We start from the raw sequence: 22705 nt of genomic DNA, 5'->3' as shown, positions 1-22705 counted from the left end.
CCTTCCCTCCATCCTCATACAGAACGGGAACAGCTGATTCTTTAATGATTTTCTTTACACGCTTTTCAAACTTTCACGATACAAAGAATCATTCTGGAGACAATCTGTTTTCAAACGTGTTCATAATTTTACAGCCATTTCTGTTGGAATAAGGGAGGGGGGAAAGGTGTGGGAACTGTGTGTGTGTGTGTGTGTGTGTGTGTGTGTGTGTGTGTGTGTGTGTGTGTGTGTGTGTGTTGCATTGCTGTCCTCTCTGTAGGTCATTCAGCTGGCACACACACACACACATCCCAAACTTCTGCAAACACACAGAGAGGTGTCTCTCACACAGCAGTGCATCATGGGTAAAAAAAACTTCTGGATGGAATGGAAACACAAACTGACTCCTCATCCACCTCCTCTTCACCTCTTTCTCCTCTTCCTCTTTCTTCTTCTTATTCTTTTCTTTCTCGACTTCCATTTTTCCAACATTTCCCTCCTCCTTCTTCTCCTCCTCCTCCTCCACTCTTTCTCCTCTTCCTTCCATGTTTTTCTTCCCGTCTTCCTACGTTCCTTCCCTTGATCCTCTTGTCTCTTGTCTCCTCCTCTCCTCTCGTTTCCTTCTCTCCTCTAATCTTTTGTTTCTTCCTCTCCTATCCTCTCATTTCCTCCTCTCCTCTTTTCTCATTTCCTCCTCTTCTCTTCTTTAGCTTCCTCTCCTCTTGCTTCCTTTTCCCCTCTACTCTTGTTCCCTCCTATCCTCTCATCTTTTGTTTCCTCCACTCTCATCCTCTTGTGTCTTGCTTCCTTTCCCCCTCTACTCTTGTTTCCTCCTCTCCTCCTGTTTCCTCCTCTTCTCATCTTTTGTTTCCTCCTCTCTCATCCTCATGTCTTGTTTCCTCATCTCTCATCCTCTTATCCTTGTCCTCCCTCTTCTCCTGTCTCCCCCTCATAAACTCTCCTATCCTCATCTTCTTCATCTCCTTCTCTTCTGCTCTCCTCTCTTATTTTCTCCTCTCGCCTCCCTCTTCTCTTCTTCTTCTTTTACTTCATTTCTTCTTCTTCTCCTCTTCCTCCAGACAGAAAGTTTCAGCATGTGGTTTCTCAGCGTTGGTGCCTCAGGCACGAAGATCTCCTCCTCACACCTCCTCAAAGCCCACCACCTCCTCCAACATAGATCCATATTTGAATCCAGTTATCTAACGTTATTGAGGCCTGTCATGTTGCGGTGGGCCATACGTTCGATGTTCGGATGGGGGGGAGATTTGGGAGTCGTGTGTGCGTAAATTATTCATCGCCCCTTGAAATGCAAACGACAGCCGAGGCGAGGGAGCCGCCACGCTATGTAGGTCACTTCCTATCTTCTGGAGGAGAGCGAGGGGCGTATTGAAGTGATGAATCGCCCAATCAGAGGCCAACGCAATCGCCACCGACAGGAAGAGGAGGTGATGGTGACGGCGAAACTCTTCTTCACTGGTTTCCAGAGGCCGACGTCTCTGTGAAGTAGAAAGTGAAAATGTTAACTTTAGTTAAAGCAGAATTTCTCCATTTTTATTGACTGTTTCTAACGTCACTAACTTTTTGTTCCACGTGCAAAAGTATCGTCTAATGAACTAAAAAAACCATCTGGCTCAACGTGCTGACTTACTGTTTACACCTGTTTACATCACAGTACATATATTTAATTTATACCTGTTTACATCACAGTACATATATTTAATTTACACCTGTTTACATCACAGTACATATATTTAATTTATACCTGTTTACATCACAGTACATATATTTAATTTACACCTGTTTACATCACAGTACATATATTTAATTTATACCTGTTTACATCACAGTACATATATTTAATTTACACCTGTTTACATCACAGTACATATATTTAATTTATACCTGTTTACATCACAGTACATATATTTAATTTATACCTGTTTACATCACAGTACATATATTTAATTTATACCTCTTTACATCACAGTACATATATTTAATTTATACCTCTTTACATCACAGTACATATATTTAATTTATACCTGTTTAAATCACAGTACATATATTTAATTTATACCTGTTTACATCACAGTACATATATTTAATTTATACCTCTTTACATCACAGTACATATATTTAATTTATACCTGTTTACATCACAGTACATATATTTAATTTATACCTCTTTACATCACAGTACATATATTTAATTTATACCTCTTTACATCACAGTACATATATTTAATTTATACCTCTTTACATCACAGTACATATATTTAATTTATACCTGTTTACATCACAGTACATATATTTAATTTATACCTCTTTACATCACAGTACATATATTTAATTTATACCTGTTTACATCACAGTACATATATTTAATTTATACCTGTTTACATCACAGTACATATATTTAATTTATACCTCTTTACATCACAGTACATATATTTAATTTATACCTGTTTACATCACAGTACATATATTTAATTTTGCTGCACTCTTTTCTGAGATTCTTCAGGACTTCTGATCTTGTAATTTCCAAAGTTTTTCACATAAAAATAACCCAACCCAGGATTTCTTTAAGAAGCCAAAGCCAGCTAAGAATCAAGCCTCAATTGTAACTTTATTGTAACTGTGTTTTCAGACAGAACCTGAATGCAACACGATTCTCTCCAACAGGAACGAATGAACCTCCAGTTCACCAACACATAAAACAAAAACGAAGAAACACTGTGATCCCGCTCTCTCGTGGAAGGAGGAGAGTTTCATTCTTCTTCATGGCGGCGGTGGCGGGGGGGACGTCTGTTGTCTCCGTGGAAACAGGCAGCCATTTTGGATTCTCACAGGGAAGCTGATGGCGTAAATGTGGCTGCCATCAATCAAACCGTGGTTCACAAACGGTGGCGTCTGATCCGAGCTGTGTGTGCTCTCTCTCATTCTCACACACACACACACACACACACACACACACACACACAGTCTTATTATCTTATGTTGTTTTCTACTCTACTACATCTCAAAGGGAGATATTGTACTTTTTACTCCACTGCCTTTATTTCATAACGTTTGCTATTAGTTACTTTGCAGATTTAGAATAATTGTACAAAATATAAATAAATTATAATATATTATTATATGTTAAAGGCGCAATAACTAGGATCTTCCTTGTAAAACAATGTGTATAATCCCTCTCAATCACTTCAGTTCATCATAACAATCATAACGTAGCGAACAGGTGCCAGATGTAAGCACGCATCCAAGAGGACGCTACGCAAATGGTGAACACAGCTCAGAGAAACAAAAACCCTCAAATATAGCGACAAAACACGAAGTGGACAAAACGAGAGTAGATCTGGGGTTGGTTTTCTTTCAGTCCCAACAACCTTTTTTTCCAGCCGTTGTTTTTAAGAAAGCAAAGCACTGATGAACCCATTCAGGCTGCTTCCACACTGCTTTCGTAGCTTTAAATTAATGTGCTGTCATTTGTAAATATCCCAGGAAGTCAATTCGTATTTAATCCACGTAATCATGAACCAGCAATCGTCAACAAAAATCCATCCATAGTAGGATGGGACAAACAAAAACAGTGTTTGACCCAGGAGACCAGACCGTTGATCGTTCCTCGTGTGAAACGAGAAGTCAACGATGTAACGCTACCATAGTTATTTTAACCCAAACCACGATCTTTTCCTAAACCTAACTAAATATTTCACGATATTTTCTTAAACCTAACGAAGTATTTCACGATCTTTTCTTTAACATAACTAAGTAGTTTCCTGTGAAAAGACTGTATTCATGTAACAAGTGGAAATTTACAGGCGTTTACAGGAGGAGTGACTTGTTGTAAGACATCATTTGAATCAGACGGAATTCAGACGGACGAAGTTAGAGACGAGCCGGTGACACAAGTGGAGCATTTAGGAGCTAAATAGTTTTCCTCAGGAGTTGGTGGAGACCAAAACAGAGCTGAAAGCAGAGTGACTGTTGGACATACAGACACAAACACGACTCTAATGTGATGCTATTGTTGCTCTGCTCACAGAGAGATGTCCATCAGAACAACTACCGACCAAAAAGAACTTGAAATATGCTGTGGACAATAATATATCCCCAGAGGATGAACCACAATCATTTTTGGTGACCCTCTCCTCTGGAGACACCATCAGGGCAAAGTTTAACATCGGCAGCAATAGTGGGCAAATTACCATAAAATGTTTTGGCAGCCTTTAAGCTCCCCAGAGGATGACCCCATCATGCCCTTTCCTCTGGTGGCACCCTCAGGACAAACTCTATAAATAGCTCTCTGTCTATCTACCTTGCATTTAGGGAGCATGGCGTGTCTCTCTGCAGGGTTTTGCCTTTGAAAAAAGGGTTTTCTTTTTCTTTTTTTCAGGCTGATTTCTGCATACAGAATGAGGAGAAGATTTGGAGCTGAATTAAGAAACACGAAGCCGGAGAGAGCAGCTGAGTCTGCAGGAGGCTGATTAACATTTAATACAGCTGAGAGACAGATAGACGGAGACGGCGCTGTCTGTCTGTGTTGCTGAAGGAAGCTGCCATAAATGAAGAGAAACAATATCGCAACACTCAAACGTCTGATTATGATTTCCAGTCTCCTGCCTTCTCGTATTAAGATTTAATTCAAAGCCCCTGGAAGTATTTCTCCATAATTAAATGGTCATTCCTAGCTGTGTAACGGATCATAAAACTCACGGTTCTGATCGTACCATGGATCGGAGTCACGGATCCGATCTGCACAAAAGAAAAAAGGGAGTAAATATAACTTTTAGATCCCTGATCACGTTTGTTTTGCAGCTGATACTAATTCTGATCATTGATGATCCATATTGACAGATACAGATCCCTTTCTAGTTTGATTTTAGCAGCTGGACTACTTCTTTATGCCACCATCCCAAAAATCTTTTCAACCTCTCTGAAGTCAGTAAACTATCAAAAATACTAAATGTTACCCTTTTACTTTGTCATAGTCATTTATAATTTATTTTTCTTATAGGAAATAAAAGATTGTATTGGTGTAGGCAGAAGAGCGCGCAGTGCTCCTATTGGTCAACGTCACAGAACAATTCATTGTATTATACGAGAGAGAATGATTGTTGCACGCTTTTTTTGGAAGTCGGTTGTCGTCCACTAAACGGGATAAAACGGTCATTTGTTGTGCCCGACGGCCATTTTCATCCCCGACGCCCTACGTCTGTCGGGTCGGGCTGTTACCTCACCCAGCATTAGGTTTTACCACAGACTGTATATAAGAAGTGGACGGAGTCATCCTGACGTCACCCGTTGGTTTGTTGATTTTGAAGCCGTTCCGTTTTGAAGAGTTCGGTATTTTGTTCGTCACCATCTTGTTCTTTTGCAACCAGTGAACAGGAAGTGACCATACATGGACTGAGGAGGAGTGACGTAGAGACGCCGTATACGTCTCTGGTAGAGACCTGTCAATCACCGTGTAGCCCCGCCCTAAAGCATCCCCTGCTTTATGGTCTGTTTGACTCTAAATGGACCATAATGTACTAAATGAACATCATGCTGTATTGAAGAAGACTTGAAACTAGAGATTGAGACCATAAACTCATGTTTACAATGTTTACTGAGGTAATAAATCAAGAGAGAAGTAGAGTCATTTTCTCATAGACTTCCATACAACCAGAGGAGTCGCCCCCTGGTGGACACTAGAGAGAATGCAGCTTTAACACATGAAGCTTTGGCTTCACGTTTCAGAACCGGCGGTTGCCGCCTGGGTATCACTTACTTACTTACGAGAGAAGCTGTTAAAAAAGTCTCAAGATGTTGATCACACACTCATCTGCCTGCAGTCGTTACTGTGGGCATAATACTCACTGTTACTCATCGGTAATGAGTCATTTGTGAGGCTTTTTTTTGCCCTGACTTTTGCCTCTCGGGATGCCCTTGCTTACCACCCAAAGCACGCCCGATCTGTCATGACAACTAGATCCATTTTAATTTTTGAGTCGCTGAAACCAAACCCACACCCTCGCCTGTCAGTGCTTTCTTTTCTCCAGACACAAAAGCAGCACAACACGAATCAAATCGAAACAAAAACAATTACAGAACCCCAGCGCTGCGAGAATCTATAAAACATATCTTCTACTTATCACTACACAGTCTGTGGATCATTGCTGCGTATAGTAAGATGCTGGCAGCATGTCACAGTGGGATCTGAATCTAAGGTCACCTATAAAAACCAATCGTCCTGCAAAAGGTCGCCCCAACAAAACATCTCTTTTTGTGTGAACATTTCCCAGCGTTAAAAACAGAGATTACTGTAGATATTTCTCATTTCTTAAGTCAATTACGACGCGCCCACGTAATAATTATCCCCCGTATTAACTGCGGACTGAATCACAGAGGAAGCTCCTGTTCCTCCCCCTGAAGCCACCGATGTGAAACACTTGATACCAGTGAGATATGAGTGAAGAAACCAGCCAACAAAAAAAAGAAAGCTAATTTATGTAGAAATATGCAGATGCTCATTGGCCTGTGGCAGATCTCAGAGGGCTTCACTTTGGCTCCCTGTAATCAAGTGTTGCAGCAGGAGCACACGATATGTTGCCCGTCATCGTTTGTGTTTCGTGAAAAGACCGCGTTTCCCATCAGCCCCCTTTCCCCCCCTCGCTGATGGTGAGGATAAAACAACAGATTTTACCCTCCAAATATGACACAGAATTCTGTCTTTACTTCATGTGTTATTGTGCTAAAAACACAACCTGTGACGCCTGAACGTGTGGATGAAGGTGTATCCTGGTGAGGCAGGATGTGTGTTTGGGATTCAGACCGTCGGCCTCACTGGATCTCAGCTCGCTGCAGACCTGCACAGCATTTTTAACAGCCAGCAGGCAGCTCCAAGCGCCTCGCTGTCCCATTTCTACCACACACATCGCAGTGCTGAGAGCAGAGCACGTGCAGTTACACAAGTACTGCGTTTAAATACAGTGTTGAGACCTTCCTTCATGCGTTTCCTTCACAGGTAAATATTGTACTTTTTAATCAACACGGTTCAGGCTGGTCTCATCCAGCATTATTAGATATACCTACTAAAAATAATGCACCGGATGGATATCAATGTAATGAAGTATAAAGAATGAAATATAAAGACCACAAGAGGAGTGGAGGTCGATGGGTCCAACAAACAGAGATCGTTCAGCCGGGAAACCCGTGAGATTCAAAGCCAACGTTGATTTAACTGTCACGTAACTTGAGTACTTAAGTAACAGCAATGATGTAGTTATTCTAACCCACACGATGATCTTTCCTTCAAGTATTTCACCATCTTTTATTAAACCTAACTAAGTTGTTTCATGTGAAGCCTTAATGTAATATATTATGTAATGTATTAAATATATTCAGGTTTGTTCTGAAAATGAACTGAAATTAACTCAACATGATCTAATCTAATAAAAGCCTTATTTTAAAATGTATTTTATAATATTTTTTACAGTGTGAAGGGACACATGGCATTCAGGTGAAGTTTTGTGACCAAAGAATAAATAAAATAAAGATGAAAGACTTTCCCTCATTCAGCACCATCTCCTGTAACGGGACAACCTCGTCATGTGATTGATGTTTGAGTCACGTTGTTTCTCTCTCCATCCCGTCATTGTCTTTCCTTACAGATGTTCATCTTTTCACTTCCAGCTGATTCTTCTCCATCTCTCTCCATCATTCGTGCCTCCATTCCCTCCACCACCCTACTCTTCCTCCTCTTCGTCTTTTCCATCTTTCTTCCTGAAGTTCCTCCCTCCTCATTCATCCTCCCCCCTCTCCTTCTGTCTATCTTTGTCTTCCTATATTTCCTCAAATGTCCTCCTATTTCGCCTCCTATTTCCTCCACCTACTTCTCCACTCCCATCACATCCGTCCTCCTCTTTCGTCTCTCTGTTTCCTGCCTCCTGAAACATCAGCGCTCACAGCGGGCTGTCGAACCACCCGCAGATTCTACCCACAATTCACCTCTTCCTCATAATGAGGACGGCGGGCGCTCGCGGTGCAGAGTTCAAACACTGAGCGCAGCAATTAAAAAGAAGTTTATGAGTCAGTTTTTGGTGGAGGAAGTGAAAGTGGTGACTGTGTGATGCTGCAGTCAGCTGAGTGTTTTCCTCTGATGTCAATCGTTCTTTAAATGATAATTCTGACTTTTATTCTGTTTCAATATAACAAACACATCAACACTTATCTAATGTACCAAGTTGTTCTTCGAGAGATTCATTTATATGTTTTGGTTAAAAAAGGTTTGAACTTTCCAAACTGTTCACCTCTAGGCTACAGAAGGAGGAAGCGTTCGCCACGTTAAGACTCTTTGCTGCTTTACAGCTACACTGCCTCAGATAATGATCGCATGCACACACACACGCACACACACACACACACACACACACACACAGAGACGAACACAGATGCAGACTGACAGACAAACAGACTCCCTCTCCTCTGGAGCTCCATCTGTGTAATGACATCTCACGCTTGGTTAGGACTCTGCTGCATAATTAGAGCTCTGGCAGCTGACGGATGGCACTGCAGCACCTCCAACCCTGCCGACCTTGGCCTTGCCTCGGGCCCCGAGGTCTGCACGGGTCCCAAAATGTTTCAGCCCCCAGAAGGATCCAAAAAAAAACGAGAAGTTAGCGCACGCTGTTTGCTGTTTTTAATTGCAGACATTTTAATGACAGAGTGCCATTGAGCCCGCACCAGTGAGTCAGCAGAGACTCACACCAGGACCCTGCTCACCTGAATGGAATGCAGCCATTATTCATGTTATTGGATGCACCTGTGGAAAAGGTCGGTTAATTTGAAGTGACCTACTAGAGGGGGAAAAAACTAAGAAGCCCCCATGGCCTCGAGTATAAAAATTAACAGAAACAATCTTAGGTTTTGATTGGCTAATAAATAAGTTAGAGTGATTTGATTTTGTTAGGAGGCTGCCCTGTAAGAAATATTAAGATAAAAACATACAAAATGTACAAAACAAAAGCGACATAGAGACGCTGTATACGTCTCTGGTAGAGACCTGTCAATCACCGTGTAGCCCCGCCCTAAAGCATCCCCTGCTTTATGGTCTGTGTGACTCTAAATGGACCATAATGTACTAAATGAACATCATGCTGTATTGAAGAAGACTTGAAACTAGAGATTGAGACCATAAACTCATGTTTACAATGTTTACTGAGGTAATAAATCAAGAGAGAAGTAGAGTCATTTTCTCATAGACTTCTATACAACCAGAGGAGTCGCCCCCTGGTGGACATTAGAGAGAATGCAGGTTAAAGACATGAAGCATTGGCTTCACTTTACAGAACCTTTAACAATGACTCTGTTCCAATCAAGTGTCCCAGCATGCACACAGTACCAGGACCCTGAAACCAAAGCAGCTGAATGTCATCCAGCCAATCGTTCATTTTATTATTATCTCCATCAGAACCTGTGGGGAGATCATGTGTTCAGGTGTGTGTGCGTGTGTGCTCTCATCTGTCTGTCTGTCCACATTTTATGGCTGTATCCTCAAGGACCTCTCGTTGATTGTTAGTTTTGGTCTTTTTATGGGATTTATTGTTGATAAGTATGAAAAAATGTCTCGACGTGTCACGTTTTTCACGTTGTAATTGAACTCATCCAGAACAAATAATTACTGATTGAATCAAAACTCGTTGAGCGAGCAAAAGAAACGTCACATTTCTGTGTTTCAAGACACCACAGACACCATCCCGGAGACTGTGTCCTCGTTTGCAGGCAAATCCCATGAATAGTCAATAAGTGCAATATATTTCCATAATGAGTTTTACTTTCAAGCCCATATTTTTTTTCCTTAATCAGAGTAGGCGTCATCATTTCCAAATGCTGGAACTCTCATTTTTTGGAGTAAAAACTTTAGATGGCTGCAGGGATGCAGAGCGCAAACCAGACTCTCCAACGAGGGCACGAATTGATCCGCGGGTTTCTGTCCACGATGCAAATCAGCGGGGAGACGAGATAATGAAGCCCCCGATGACGGGACCCTGCCAAGCTGCGAATAGCTGATACACCGATCGGTCGGCATGATGAAGAAATTGATCAGGCTCCACGCAGAGAGGTCTGACGGAGGCCTGTGGTGAGTTCACTGACCTGACTGAACAACAAGCTTCCTCCACTAAACACAAGGAGATGCAGTCTTTACATGCAGCAGCCCATCAGATGCATGGATGATGTTGTCCATATGCACAATATTTCATGGTTTAAAGGGTAATTTCACTAAATTAAAAGGCACTTGCAAGGACATGAGGGAGACAGAGCTCTTACACCTCGTAGCAACAACGTTTTGCACATAAATTAAGGTGAAAAACCAACATAATACACATTATAAACAAGTAAAACTAACATTCACGAACAGGTTTCTATCATCAAGCCGTTATATGTAATTGCTGCATTTAGAGAAACCTGCTTTATGTTGTACTTCTATAAAAAATATGATGAATAATTTGAGCAAAAGCTTGAAAAAGCTTTCAGTTTGTGCCGATATATTTTTTTATAGTCTTATCGCAGCGTTATTGATTAAAGTAATGAAGTAGAGATTTGGTCTCAAAGATAAATGTGGTTTCTAGACGAGCACGTCGTTCTCTCGGACCTCTCGTACCTTCTAGTTGCTGCTGCGTTTGGTTTGTGAAAAACAAGTCGGAGGTAAAACTCAGGTCCTTGACGATCCTCAAATCGGGAGATTTCTTTGAGCCAGAAGCACACCAAAAAAAAGCTGTAAGAAACTCTCTTTTCCCTTCATATCAAACATCATGTTGGTAGAGGAGAGAGGAGGTGGACGGACAGCTGTCATGGAAACAAAGACACCACTTTGTTCATCTTCTCTCCTCGGTGCCGGATCAGAGAGGAAGGATTGGATGAAGAGATACGATGTCAGCGACCCCTAACTTTACTCAGAGACTTTGACCTCGCTGACTCGGACATGAGATTAGTAAAATAGACATGAGCTCATCTATTCCAGATGTGACCTCTGAGACTTGGATATTAACTCGGCGGTGGCGACGATGACATGAGCGCGTCATTCTTTTAGATTGCGACCTCGGCATCTCAAACATCAGTGACTTGGATTTAAACTCAGAGACGAGTACAAAGATGATGAACCATTTCATTTATAGGTATTCAACAGGAATGTCTGGTAATAGATGACTCCTGACAGTCATTTATCAAGCAAAACTACCCAATATCCTCACGTTCCATCTCCTCAAAAGTGAAGATTTGCTGTTTTTCTGTGTTTTCCATTGCTGTAAATTCAATATCTTTTGGGGGTTTTGGGATGTTTGTCAGACAAAACAAGTCAAGTGAACTTTATTTATAAAGCACAGATCACACAACGATGTTGAGAGAGTTGATATTCAGAAAAAAATGTTTTAAAGTTCTCGGAGCGCTTTTTTCGGTTACTTTTCTGCCAGAAAAAAGGCGCTAAAGTAGAATTCAGTGACGTGTTCGCGGCCTCGGTAACTGACCTCAACAATGGAAATCAACTCCGCGACTGAGACATGAGCTCAGAGACCGAACAGGACGGTAACTCTTAACTTTCGTGGGACTTGGATTTAAGTGACAACACCAGCCGTAATCTGGGGGGTTTTATTCTCCGTCGAGCTGCTGCATGAAGTTTTTCTTTCTCCTCCATTAGCTCTGCGAGCACTTTTTTAGCGAAACATCCTCCGCTCGGTGTCAGACGGTTTGTTGTGTCAGAGAGTTCCTCAACCCCGGCAGAACACTCCGGATTTATTTGAGACGCCGTCGGTCTAAAATTTGACGAAAAACCTTCCGAGTGAAGATGCGCGCAGGATGTTTCTAATGTCTGGTTTGTTAAGTTTCTTTACAGTTTGCTCGGCCTTCTCCCCCTCCAGCAGGGCAGCGGTGGACCAATGCCAGAGCTCGGTCTGCTGAGGAGAAATGTGTGTGCGTCGAGGAGGAGCGCTAACGAGGCTCAGCCAGCGAGGAGGTGAAGCTGCTGCGGGGTGACCTCTGACCTCCAGGAGGTGCTCTCTCTCTCTCTCTCTCAGCCTGGGCTGCCTCTGGCGGGGTCGTGGCGCCCCCACGCTCGCCGCGAGGCAGCGGTCGGGGTCAGAGCGAGGAACCCCGAGCCCTCCGTCCTGACGTTTTTTTTTCCAGCATCGACGCCGACCGATCGACCGGCCGCAGGAGGACGGAGGAGGACGAAGAGGAAAGGAAGCGAGCGAGGGAGGAGGAGGGGGGGGGGGGGGGGGGGGGGAGAGTCTGGATCGTCTCTTTTTCTCTCGGTTTTCCATCAGCAGAAACAAAGCTGATTATGTTTTACGAACACGTACAGTTGGCCTGCCGGAGGGAAGCAGACGAAAAGCAGCGCTGGAAGAAGTACTGAGATACTTTACTAAAGTAAAAGTAGACAAACTGATATGTAAAAATACTCTATTACAGGTTAAAGTATTGCACTTGAAAGCTTACTCAAGTAAAAGTACTGACAGAATGTACTTAAAGTTACAATCTGGAAGACCTCTGTTTGGTTCTGTTTGGTGGAACCAGTGTTTTAGGATCTCACTTTTCCAGAGATCGTCTCTATTTCCCGGGAACGTTGCCAGCGAAACCATGTGTATAAATGTACGTGTATAAACCATAGACTGTCTATGGTACAAACAATAACGATGCTGCCGAATCTACGTGTTGATGGAGCAGCTACAATGCTAGCATAGCTTAGCACCGATCGATCCGAGTAAAGTTGCTCCATGTCTGCTGGCAACTGTTTGCTCACTAGTTGTCCGTAAAAAGAAACTTTAAAAGGTGATGCGTCAGCGCTCGTTGTGTAGTGTTGTGTAAAAAAACAAACCAATTTAAGCAACTTTAATACACTGTAGTTCTTCTTCTTCTTCTTCTTCTTCTTGGCCTCTTTGTCCTCAGAACTTCCCTTCCTCCAACTTCTCCGAACTCAGTTACAGTCTGAAGGATCCTTCGGCACTCGTCTCTCCATCTGTGAGTCTGTAGTTTCCATCGACTCGTCCACATAGATGTTGGAGACCCGGTAGCGGTGAAGTGCTGCCTGTTCTTCCTCATGAAGATGCAGCAGTGTTCAGATACTCTTCACAGAACCCACCATGTCTGTATTTTCTTTGCTCTGTTGTGATACATATACATGCTACTAAGTCATCAGAACTAAAGTACCTTTATTTTGGATGAACGTTTGGATTACCATAGTATACAGGCATAGATAAAAGGTGAAGATCTTTAAAAATGTCTCCTTAAAACAGCTCCTTCTGGCTCAGTCTCCTTATCATATTAATCTCAATAAGGGGTTGAACAACTGTAATAACGGTTTATTTAACATGTTCTTGAACTGAGAAATGTTACATTGCTTACCTGGAAAGTTGTGTTTACTTATGTGTTCATGTTGTCTGTCTAACGTGTGAGACTGGATCCCAGATAGAATCGCCTCCGTTTGATGAAGCTAAAGAGGATCCTATTAAAGTAAAGTCACCCAGTAGATGACAGGAGCTCAAAATCAACTGTATCTTCCACAAGAAGTATTTATTTACAGTGAGAATGTTTTTCAGTCTTCATCATGGGAATGAGAATACAATAATGAAATACCTGTATATACGCTGCAAAACCAGTGTTGTTTGATGTGATCATGTTTTACTAGTAGCTTGTCAGACTGGGAGCAGATTAATTGTGTGAAACACATTCACTCCCAATTGGGTTTCACTGTAATCAGCTGGTTTTTTTCATGTAGTTTGAGGAGAATATTCCCAAAGCAGAGACGTGTTTGAAACAATATGCATCAAATGTGTGAACCGGTAGTCAAACAGATCCTAAAATAAAATCATCTTTGTCTGGAGCCACAACGGCGACCTGGAGCTCCTCCTGCTGGACGGTTCACTGTGTTACAGCTGGAAATAATCAAACTCCTCTTTTAATAACATTTCTTATTCCCCCTTCCTGCTCATCTCCTTCTTCCTCTCCTCCTTCAAAAGCTATTCTCACTTGTTTTGCTGCCTTCTCTCTCTCTCTCTCATCCCTTCTTTCCTTACCTCCTCCTCTCTGTTCCTCAGAACAAACCTCACACTGATCAGACTGTGATGTTCATCACGCGGTACAAAAAACAGGCGACTGAAGCAGAAACTTTATTTAGAGCAAAAACACAAACAAAAATCAACATTTAACAGAAACAACCTCACAGACTTCTCTCTCTCTCTCTCTCTGTCTCTCTGGGTTTCGGTTCAGTCACAGAGTCGCTCGTCGAGAAGAGAAACAGACGTCTGAATAAAAGCAGCAAACTGGCGGATAAACCAGAAGAAAACAGTCTCTTGAACCTCAGGAGCATCTCTGCTGCAACCGCTTCGCCGCTCCTTCTCTCGACAGTCTGTCGGCCTCCTCGTTGCCTTTGTAGCCGGCGTGACCCGGAATGTGCATCTGGAGGAAAAAAATCATTTTTCTCAACTTTAAAGTCATCAAATGTTATAACCTCCAGTTTATTTCTCATTTTCTTCGGCTGGTCGGATTTATTAAAAAATATATGTTGATGTCAACACTTAAAGTGACAACCTAGAAGGAGGCAACACAGTGATTATATATAAATATAAATATATATTTATTCACTCAATGAAGGCAGAGTAACATCAAAGTTATGACGCATTTCTGGAGGAACAATAAATCTTCTAAATTTACAAATTTTAAGAAAGTGAAAGTAACTAATGTGGTGACTTTCTTCCATTTTTATTTTACAGTAAAAACCCGTAACTCTCGACTCTTCAGAATAAAAAGCCAGAGACTGTCTGATATTTACCCAGACCACCTCCACCTCCGCGTTCAGTCGGTCCAGCTTCACAAAGTCGTCTTTGTTGGTGATCGGACCTCCGGATTTCAGCCGCCAGCCGTTCAGCTTCCAGTTCTTCACCCAGATGGTCACACCTGCAGCAAACACACCGCCGGGGTGGTGAGACACAACATAACCTGCTCCTCGCTGACCCACTGCACGACTTCCTTACTGCGACTCACCGTTGATGGTGAACTTGCTGTCGGTGTAGAGGACCAACTTCTTTATGTTGTTCTCTTTGGCTTGTTCCAGCGCTTTGCAGGCTGCCTGGTTCACACACAAACACACATGTAACAGCTCATCAACCTGTTACAGCCATGAACACACCGTTGCGTCCGTGTTGGTGCATGAACACTAAACGTACCTGGATTTCTGCACGCTGGTTGGTTTGTCTTCCATCCAGCGGCTCGGCGGCATTTCTGCAGGAAAGCAGCGATGAATGTTGACGAATTAGATCAGATTTAAGTTCAGTTAAAAGGTGACTTCTAAACGGTGTGTTTTCTCACAGCGGGTGGTTGTGGCCCCAGTAGACCCCGATGCCGGCTCGGGCGCCCTTCTGTCCGTTGCATGAGCAGCAACCGTCGGTGTAAACGACCACGGCGTCGCCTGGAGTGAGTTCATGTTGTATTTATTCACTCTAGTTTCCTCCATTTGTACTTTCACAGAGCACAGTGCGTGTGTGTTAACTAGCAGCTAAAAGACACAAAGAACTGCGTGACAGCTCAGTAAAGTCCACATTAATCTCATTTCCACAGACGTGCGATCGTCTCACCCATGTATGTGAACCCGTCTGTGCTTTCTGAAGACGAGCTCTCCGACTGTTTGACTCGTTTGGGTCGAGACTCCACGTCCTCGTCCGAGTGACACCTCTTCCTACCGATGGGGATGTACTCCAGAGGCTCCGGGCCTCTTTTAGGAAGCAGAGCGACGGCCGACTCCACACACTCAGCGACTGAAAAAGGAAAAACACAAAAGTTTTGTTTTGTTTTGCAACTTGAACAAATATTTTGTAAAGTGACATTTAGATCCAGAACCCTGTACTACGTATCCAGGTCCTGTGTGGGTACCTCCCAAAACATTTCGGTCACAAACCTGCTCATAAAATTTGCTACGAGAAGATTGTTGAAAGTGGGAAATCTTCTTAGCGACCTTAAGACAATAAAGCTGAACATCTGACAAACTACAGCCGCTAGAATGTGTTTTCTTCGGGGTGTTGTGCAGAAGACTTTCATATTTGTCTGGACCGGTTTACCTTTCTTCACCTCTGGAACTGCAGCAGGTTCGACCCCTCTGAAGAACGCCCAGGCGTCTTTCTCTGAGCCAAACTTCTTAAAAGAGGCGGCTGGAAATTTGTCCACCTGACTCTTACATTCATCCCTAAACAACAGGAACAATGGGAAACTATTCATGAAATCTGAACAGGACTCCTGCTAATCTTTCCAGACCTTATATGTCTATATTCTCTACTTAATATGATTACAAGACCGTTTTACATGATCTTTTATATATTGTGTTGTTTAGCCAAAGGTGAAGGAGACGTTAAAACACCAGATATCTGAAGGGAATTGTCGTGCAGCTCCTCTCGCTAAATGAAACTCACTTTAAGGGATCAAAGGCTTTGTTTTTCTTACTAACATGTTCTGACACTAAGATGTAAACCGTCTCACCATGAAGTGTAGACTCCTGGTTTGAATCCCTTCTTTACAGCGTAGTAAAACTTGCCCTTCGCCATGATGTCTGCAGCGCTGCAGACGGTCCTTCGTACTGCACCGAAAAGACCAGTCAGTCTAAACATCACGGACCGGAAGTGGCTGACATCCTCTTTGTTAACTCAATAAAACACAATAAATATACATATTTAAATCTGACTGGTCCAATGTGTGTTTAGCTATAAAACCCCTAAAAAAACGTGGGGCAAAATCCAGCAGCAAGGTGAACGTACACAGCCAGAAAAAGGATGTCAAAACTAGGTAATGACGTTATTAGATAGCTAGTTTGCTGCTTCTTCTTCTTCTTCATTGGGTTAAATGGCGGAATACAAACCGGCATTTAAGGTGCATCCGCCACCTACTGGATGTTTTACATCACTTCTTAAAACACATTTTTACAGACTGGTTTTATGTGATGTGGTCGCTTTTCTGTTTTATTTCTGTTTTATTTTTATCAGTTGATTTTACTCAATTATTTTACAAAATATTTATTTATATATATTTTTTATTCATTTATTAGTTTAAGTTTTTATTTGTTGATTTTACTTAAATATTTTAGTATATATATATATATATATTATTTATTTATTAGTATAGTACAGTATAACCTCTGCTGTAGTCTTCTAAATCTGGAGTTAAGTGTTTAATTAAAGTTTGTAAAGTGCAGCAACAGACCAAGAAAGTAATGTTGACAGGCACCAGTTAGTGTTAACACAAACTCTCGCGATATTCTTATCCCTCCAAACGTGGACTCAAACAACTCTCGCGATAGCTAAATATGACGCGCGGATTGGATTAAACCAACTCTCGCGATGTTCCGGCCTCTTCCTTGGCCGTCGTTGACAGAGGTTAGTCGTGCTACTTTTCACAGGACTGGCTTTTCTACTTTAAAATGTGCTTTAATGTCGTTTAATCTCTATTTAAACCCACGTAATGGTTATTAAGGCTGTGATGCGTTAGATTGTGCTGTTTCAGGCGACGGATGGCTGGTTTATATGACAAAATACAACAAAAGTAGAGAAGCTCCCGGGGATGGTGTTTCTTGTATCGGTGGAGTAACGTTAGCTAGCAGGCCGTGTGCATGTGTTCAGATAGCAGCTTTGTTATACCGAAAGAAGTAGTATTCTGTGTATATATACAACTATGTATGTGTAGATTCAAGAAACAAAACTAGTTACTTGTGTTCGTAACGTAGAACTGCTCAGCTAGAAGGTAGCGTGTGTAAATAGCAGTTATTTCAGCTAGCTAGCTAATGCTTAAGTTATTCTAGCTAACCTGTAGTTTGTCTCTGTGTATGTACAGTTTCTACTATGGCTCCATGTCTTGTCTCGTGGGAATATATTTTTCCATTAACTGTTGCCCTATGTCGGCTATCCTTGCTACTTATCCCGGCTAGCATTGAGCTTTAGCCTAGCTTAAGTATACATGCTGGTTTGCAGCAGCTAGCTCCTCCAGTGATTCATGTGGGAATCAAGATATATAGATATAACGTTCATCCGTGTATGTAACCCTTGCATGTCTTTATTTTTTTATCTTCGCAGAGACAACGGCCATGTTCAGTACCAGCGCCAAAATAGTGAAGCCGAATGGCGAAAAGCCAGACGAGTTTGAGTCTGGGATCTCCCAGGTAAGGTTTAGATCATGTCTATAGCTGGAAGAAAACAGTGAAAACTCTTGTCTGCATATATTTGTCTTGTAGGTGGACACTTTTGCAACAATAACAGACAAAATCACCTCGACTAGTTGGCTAAATTTGTCAACGTTCTTATGAAGGAATCTGGTTCTGCTCGGTTGCCAGTAAACAGAAATATAAACTGAGTAGAAGCTGCGTTAGTCAAAACTCTGTTACATTTAATAGATGCACCATTACAGTGCCTGTAAATGTATGAATGAAGCTATTCCATGCTGATTTTCCTCATCTCCCTGCAGGCTCTACTCGAGCTGGAGATGAACTCTGACCTAAAGGCTCAGCTGAGAGAGCTGAACATCACTGCAGCAAAGGTAGGACGACACTTCCACTCTTCTGTCTACGTTATAACGGCCTTAGTGCTGGTTTTACTTCTAGTCACACTCGTATTGAAACATGAATGTCTCCTTAAATGGAAAACAATCCGACGTGGTCATCCAGGAGGTTGCTCTCCTGGCTCTGTCCTGGTGGCGTATGGGAGCGTAGCTTCACGCTGAGACGTACAGTCCCGTTCCACAACGTCGGAGACAAAGCTCTGTTCCCGGCCGCCGGTCGGTGAGGACGGGCGTCCTGCATATTCCTACATCTTCCCAGAGTCCTTTGGGGCCGTGACTGGGGGGCTAAACCATGCAGTGCACATTATTTCATATCAGTTGAACTTAAGAAGACAAACATTCACCGGCTTTTGCTTCATGTTTTTAATAAGTAGGGATGTTTACAAAGCTTTTTTTTCTTTGGGTCATACAAAGACTTTTTCTCTTTAAAGGAAATCGAGGTTGGTGGCAGCAGAAAAGCTATCATCATCTTCGTTCCCGTTCCTCAGCTGAAGTCCTTCCAGAAGATTCAGGTGCGTCTGGTGAGGGAGCTGGAGAAGAAGTTCAGCGGGAAGCACGTCGTCTTCATTGCACAGGTGAGGAGGATGAAGTCTGCCTCAGCTTCTCACCCTTGGGTGGATACTGCAGGGTTGTTTGGGGGGGTCTTACCAAGTCCACGTGAGTTTTATGGACTTCCTGGGGATGTGCTGAAGGGATGCTGTGTCCATACTGGAGCTCTTCCTTCAGTATTTCCTACTGGTTCACTACTCCTCTCCATAGTAGTCTTCTTTACATGTTGCACCAACTTATTTCAGGAAATTAGACTCGTCTCTGTAGTTTGATTAATGCTGTGTGGAGGAACATTATGCACTTTTGGATATTGTACATGCAGCTGTTCAATTTTATGTTTTTCTTAAACTACAATAGACCCGTATTTAAAGCGGTCGCCGCCCAATCAGACGAGTGTATTTCCTACACCTGTGCACTCATTGGCTGGTACATGTTTAATCCGACGTGGTCATCCAGGAGGTTGCTCTCCTGGCTCTGTCCTGGTGGCGTATGGGAGCGTAGCTTCACGCTGAGACGTACAGTCCCGTTCCACAACGTCGGACACAAAGCTCTGTTCCCGGCCGCCGGTCGGTGAGGACGGGCGTCCTGCATATTCCTACATCTTCCCAGAGTCCTTTGGGGCCGTGACTGGGGGGCTAAACCATGCAGTGCACATTGTTTTACATGTCTATAATAGAAAACATCACTATTCTGTGTCTGCAAACTCTTCTACATGGTTATGATAGTTTTTTCTGTTGCAATGTATTTAATGCAGAAAGAAGCACGTTTTTTTTTACTTTAAGCTGTCGAGTAGAACTAAGAGGAACATGAATCTCAGCAGCTTATAACCAGTCTGACTCTGCTGCTTATGGTTCATGAGGTATTTCTGTTCTTGATTTATTTCAGTTTAAATGTTTGTGAATCTGATTTTGGAGATTAATGAGTTTTCTCTTGTTTTTCTAGAGGAGAATTCTGCCCAAACCCACCAGGAAAAGCCGCACAAAGAATAAGCAGAAGCGTCCCAGGAGGTGAGTACGATAATGTTACTACAATTGTATTTAATATGTATATATTCACTTTTCTGGTCTTCACTACTTTATTACACTTCAGTGATGCACATTTCAGAAACTCCTCCTGACTGAAAAGAACACCAATGGTCGTATGACGTCTTTATTATGAGACTATAATCAATAAGCAAACAAGAACCCATCAGTTGAGCCATTTTTATGCCAAAAAAATCTGCGGTTCCAGCTTCTCAAATGTGAATATTTGCTGGTTTTATTAGTCATTTTTGGGGTTTTGACTGCTGTTTGGCTAAAACAAGTCATTTAAATAAAGATTTGTGATTTGAAGTCTGAAGATCTGAGAAATTCAGAAAGACGTTTTGACATTTTATAGACGAGACAAATTGATGAATCATCACAAATTGTCGGCAGATTAATATATAATTAAAGTTATTTGTCACCTTTAAATTAATAGTTTCTTAACTAGATTTATCAGAAGCTTTTATTAGGTTTTTTTAAGTTAATATTACAGTATAAAGTTGTGTTAACACATAGTTGATGTTCATGTTGCCATCTCTAATGTTGAGCAACTTAATCTGTTTGTAGATTCTTAAATATAAAATATGTGAAATCTTCACGAATCCCCCTAAAAGCATCGTTTACACTGCAGCTGATTATTTTAATTATCGATTAATCTAACATTTGATTAAATTGGTTTCTAAATAAATTATTTGAACATTTTAATAACATAAATGAGATTTTCTTCATCTTAAAATTGCTGTTTTTGTTTTGTACTAGTACTGAAACCTATAATCGCCTAATAAACTCATTTAATCAGGTGACGATGTAAAGTATGAACCCAGTGTGTTCAATCCGACGTGGTCATCCAGGAGGTTGCTCTCCTGGCTCTGTCCTGGTGGCGTATGGGAGCGTAGCTTCACGCTGAGACGTACAGTCCCGTTCCACAACGTCGGACACAAAGCTCTGTTCCCGGCCGCCGGTCGGTGAAGACGGGCGTCCTGCATATTCCTACATCTTCCCAGAGTCCTTTGGGGCCGTGACTGGGGGGCTAAACCATGCAGTGCACATTGTTTCACCTCAGATCTTTACTCTGAGCTTGGTGTTCAGCCTGCGTGAGTGTTGAATGTTAGTCTTTCTTGATTCCTCCCTCAGCCGTACCTTAACCGCGGTCCACGACGCCATCTTGGAGGACCTGGTGTTCCCCAGCGAGATCGTTGGTAAGAGGATCAGAGTGAAGATGGACTGCAGCCGGCTCATCAAGGTCCACCTGGACAAGGCGCAGCAGAACAACGTGGAACACAAAGTACGTCATGGGACACGATCAGGGCTGCAACCATCATGTTCTCCATTAACCATTTGGTCTATAAAACATCTGAAAAATGATGATGTGACGTCATTAACCTCTGAACCCAGAAAGTCTCACTTCAACTACAATAGACCCGTATTTAAAGCGGCCGCCGCCCAATCAGAAGAGTATTTCCTACACCTGTGCACTCATTGGCTGGTACATGTTTAATCCGACGTGGTCATCCAGGAGGTTGCTCTCCTGGCTCTGTCCTGGTGGCGTATGGGAGCGTAGCTTCACGCTGAGACGTACAGTCCCGTTCCACAACGTCGGAGACAAAGCTCTGTTCCCGGCCGCCGGTCGGTGAGGACGGGCGTCCTGCATATTCCTACATCTTCCCAGAGTCCTTTGGGGCCGTGACTGGGGGGCTAAACCATGCAGTGCACAACATCTGTCTCAGATCTTTACTTTACTGTTTGTGTGGATTCAAACTTGATGTCTTTATGTTGTGTTTGTCATTTAATGGTCTGAATTTGTGCTGAAGTTGGTCGAATAGTCTGACTGAGAATCTACTAAAAGATACTTTTTGAGAACGTTTACACCAAAGTGAAGACATGAATCTGGGCGTTGCTAATTTGTAACTTGTCTTTATTGAATATTGAAATATAGAAAATATTGAGTGTCTGCTGTTGGTCGGTCACATCATCGGATCACATTTATAGTTTATATAATTATATATTATGTATAATAGTTATATAACTAAAGCTGTGTTTTTCTTTAATTGTCCTCAGGTGGAGACGTTCTCTGGTGTCTACAAGAAACTCACAGGCAAAGACGTCGTGTTCGAATTCCCAGAATTCCAGCTTTAAACCCAGATGACAAAATAAATTTGTTTACTGTCTCTGTTGTTTGTGTTTTTACTTCTATTACTGCACAGTCAACGTGGTCAGAGGTTGGTTATTTAGGGTACAAAACTCGCTGAATATAATATACAGTTACATTTCAGCAGGTTTTCCTCTTTAAAGTTAGAGTAGGATCAGTGTCTCTCTGGCGCCACCTTCAGGCCAAACACGAGACTTGTTCTCACCACTTGGAGAGACACAGTTATAAATGTTCATTTTACAGATGTTTTCTGGTTTATAATAAAAACTAAAGCATCAGAGTTGATGTTTTAAACACATTTTAAATCCATATGTTTTCTTTTGTAAAGTAGAAATATTTAGCATTGATATGACGATCTTACAAGCCGGTTAAATTATGTAAATTTGTTTACTGGAGATGTTGGAGATGTTTTTCGATACATGAAATATATTGACTAAAA

At 42.1% G+C, this 22705-nt stretch overlaps 2 protein-coding genes and 4 non-coding genes across 6 annotated transcripts; 5 read left to right on the top strand and 1 right to left on the bottom strand.

Moving 5' to 3' along the window:
* Window positions 1–14110: 14110 nt before the first annotated feature.
* rnaseh1 (ribonuclease H1) lies at window positions 14111–16833 on the bottom strand. Its single transcript, XM_076084520.1, has 8 exons — window positions 16483–16833; window positions 16068–16192; window positions 15588–15767; window positions 15322–15421; window positions 15180–15234; window positions 14998–15082; window positions 14786–14910; window positions 14111–14412 (listed from the first exon to the last, which is right to left on the bottom strand). The coding sequence occupies exons 1-8, from the start codon at window positions 16608–16610 to the stop codon at window positions 14314–14316; spliced, it is 897 nt and encodes a 298-aa protein (XP_075940635.1). The 5' UTR covers window positions 16611–16833; the 3' UTR covers window positions 14111–14313.
* Window positions 16834–17319: 486 nt separating this feature from the next.
* rps7 (ribosomal protein S7) lies at window positions 17320–22285 on the top strand. Its single transcript, XM_076084234.1, has 7 exons — window positions 17320–17372; window positions 18066–18151; window positions 18454–18525; window positions 18978–19121; window positions 20038–20102; window positions 21252–21402; window positions 22176–22285. The coding sequence occupies exons 2-7, from the start codon at window positions 18077–18079 to the stop codon at window positions 22251–22253; spliced, it is 585 nt and encodes a 194-aa protein (XP_075940349.1). The 5' UTR covers window positions 17320–17372; window positions 18066–18076; the 3' UTR covers window positions 22254–22285.
* On the top strand, window positions 18636–18853 carry LOC142942991 (small nucleolar RNA SNORA73 family). Its single transcript, XR_012952045.1, has one exon. It is a non-coding gene; the product is annotated as a small nucleolar RNA SNORA73 family (small nucleolar RNA).
* Window positions 19535–19752, top strand: LOC142942992 (small nucleolar RNA SNORA73 family). Its single transcript, XR_012952046.1, has one exon. It is a non-coding gene; the product is annotated as a small nucleolar RNA SNORA73 family (small nucleolar RNA).
* Window positions 20952–21169, top strand: LOC142942993 (small nucleolar RNA SNORA73 family). Its single transcript, XR_012952047.1, has one exon. It is a non-coding gene; the product is annotated as a small nucleolar RNA SNORA73 family (small nucleolar RNA).
* LOC142942990 (small nucleolar RNA SNORA73 family) lies at window positions 21617–21834 on the top strand. The gene has a single exon (XR_012952044.1). It is a non-coding gene; the product is annotated as a small nucleolar RNA SNORA73 family (small nucleolar RNA).
* Window positions 22286–22705: the final 420 nt, after the last annotated feature.

The sequence above is a fragment of the Anarhichas minor genome, unplaced genomic scaffold, assembly GCF_050575085.1.
Source record: "Anarhichas minor isolate MPS153535 unplaced genomic scaffold, ASM5057508v1 ptg000136l, whole genome shotgun sequence".
Taxonomy (NCBI): domain Eukaryota; kingdom Metazoa; phylum Chordata; class Actinopteri; order Perciformes; family Anarhichadidae; genus Anarhichas; species Anarhichas minor.
This window is presented reverse-complemented; position numbering and strand designations above follow the sequence as displayed.

Coding starts and splice junctions, on each gene's coding strand:
- rnaseh1 (XM_076084520.1), bottom strand. CDS start 16,610: ATGTTTAGACTGACTGGTCTTTTCGGTGCAGTACGAAGGACCGTCTGC. Junction 15,422..15,587: donor AGACGGGTTCACATACATGG/GTGAGACGATCG, acceptor AACTCACTCCAG/GCGACGCCGTGGTCGTTTAC. Junction 15,083..15,179: donor ACCAGCGTGCAGAAATCCAG/GTACGTTTAGTG, acceptor TGTGTGAACCAG/GCAGCCTGCAAAGCGCTGGA.
- rps7 (XM_076084234.1), top strand. CDS start 18,077: ATGTTCAGTACCAGCGCCAAAATAGTGAAGCCGAATGGCGAAAAGCCA. Junction 19,122..20,037: donor ACGTCGTCTTCATTGCACAG/GTGAGGAGGATG, acceptor TTGTTTTTCTAG/AGGAGAATTCTGCCCAAACC. Junction 20,103..21,251: donor AAGCAGAAGCGTCCCAGGAG/GTGAGTACGATA, acceptor TTCCTCCCTCAG/CCGTACCTTAACCGCGGTCC.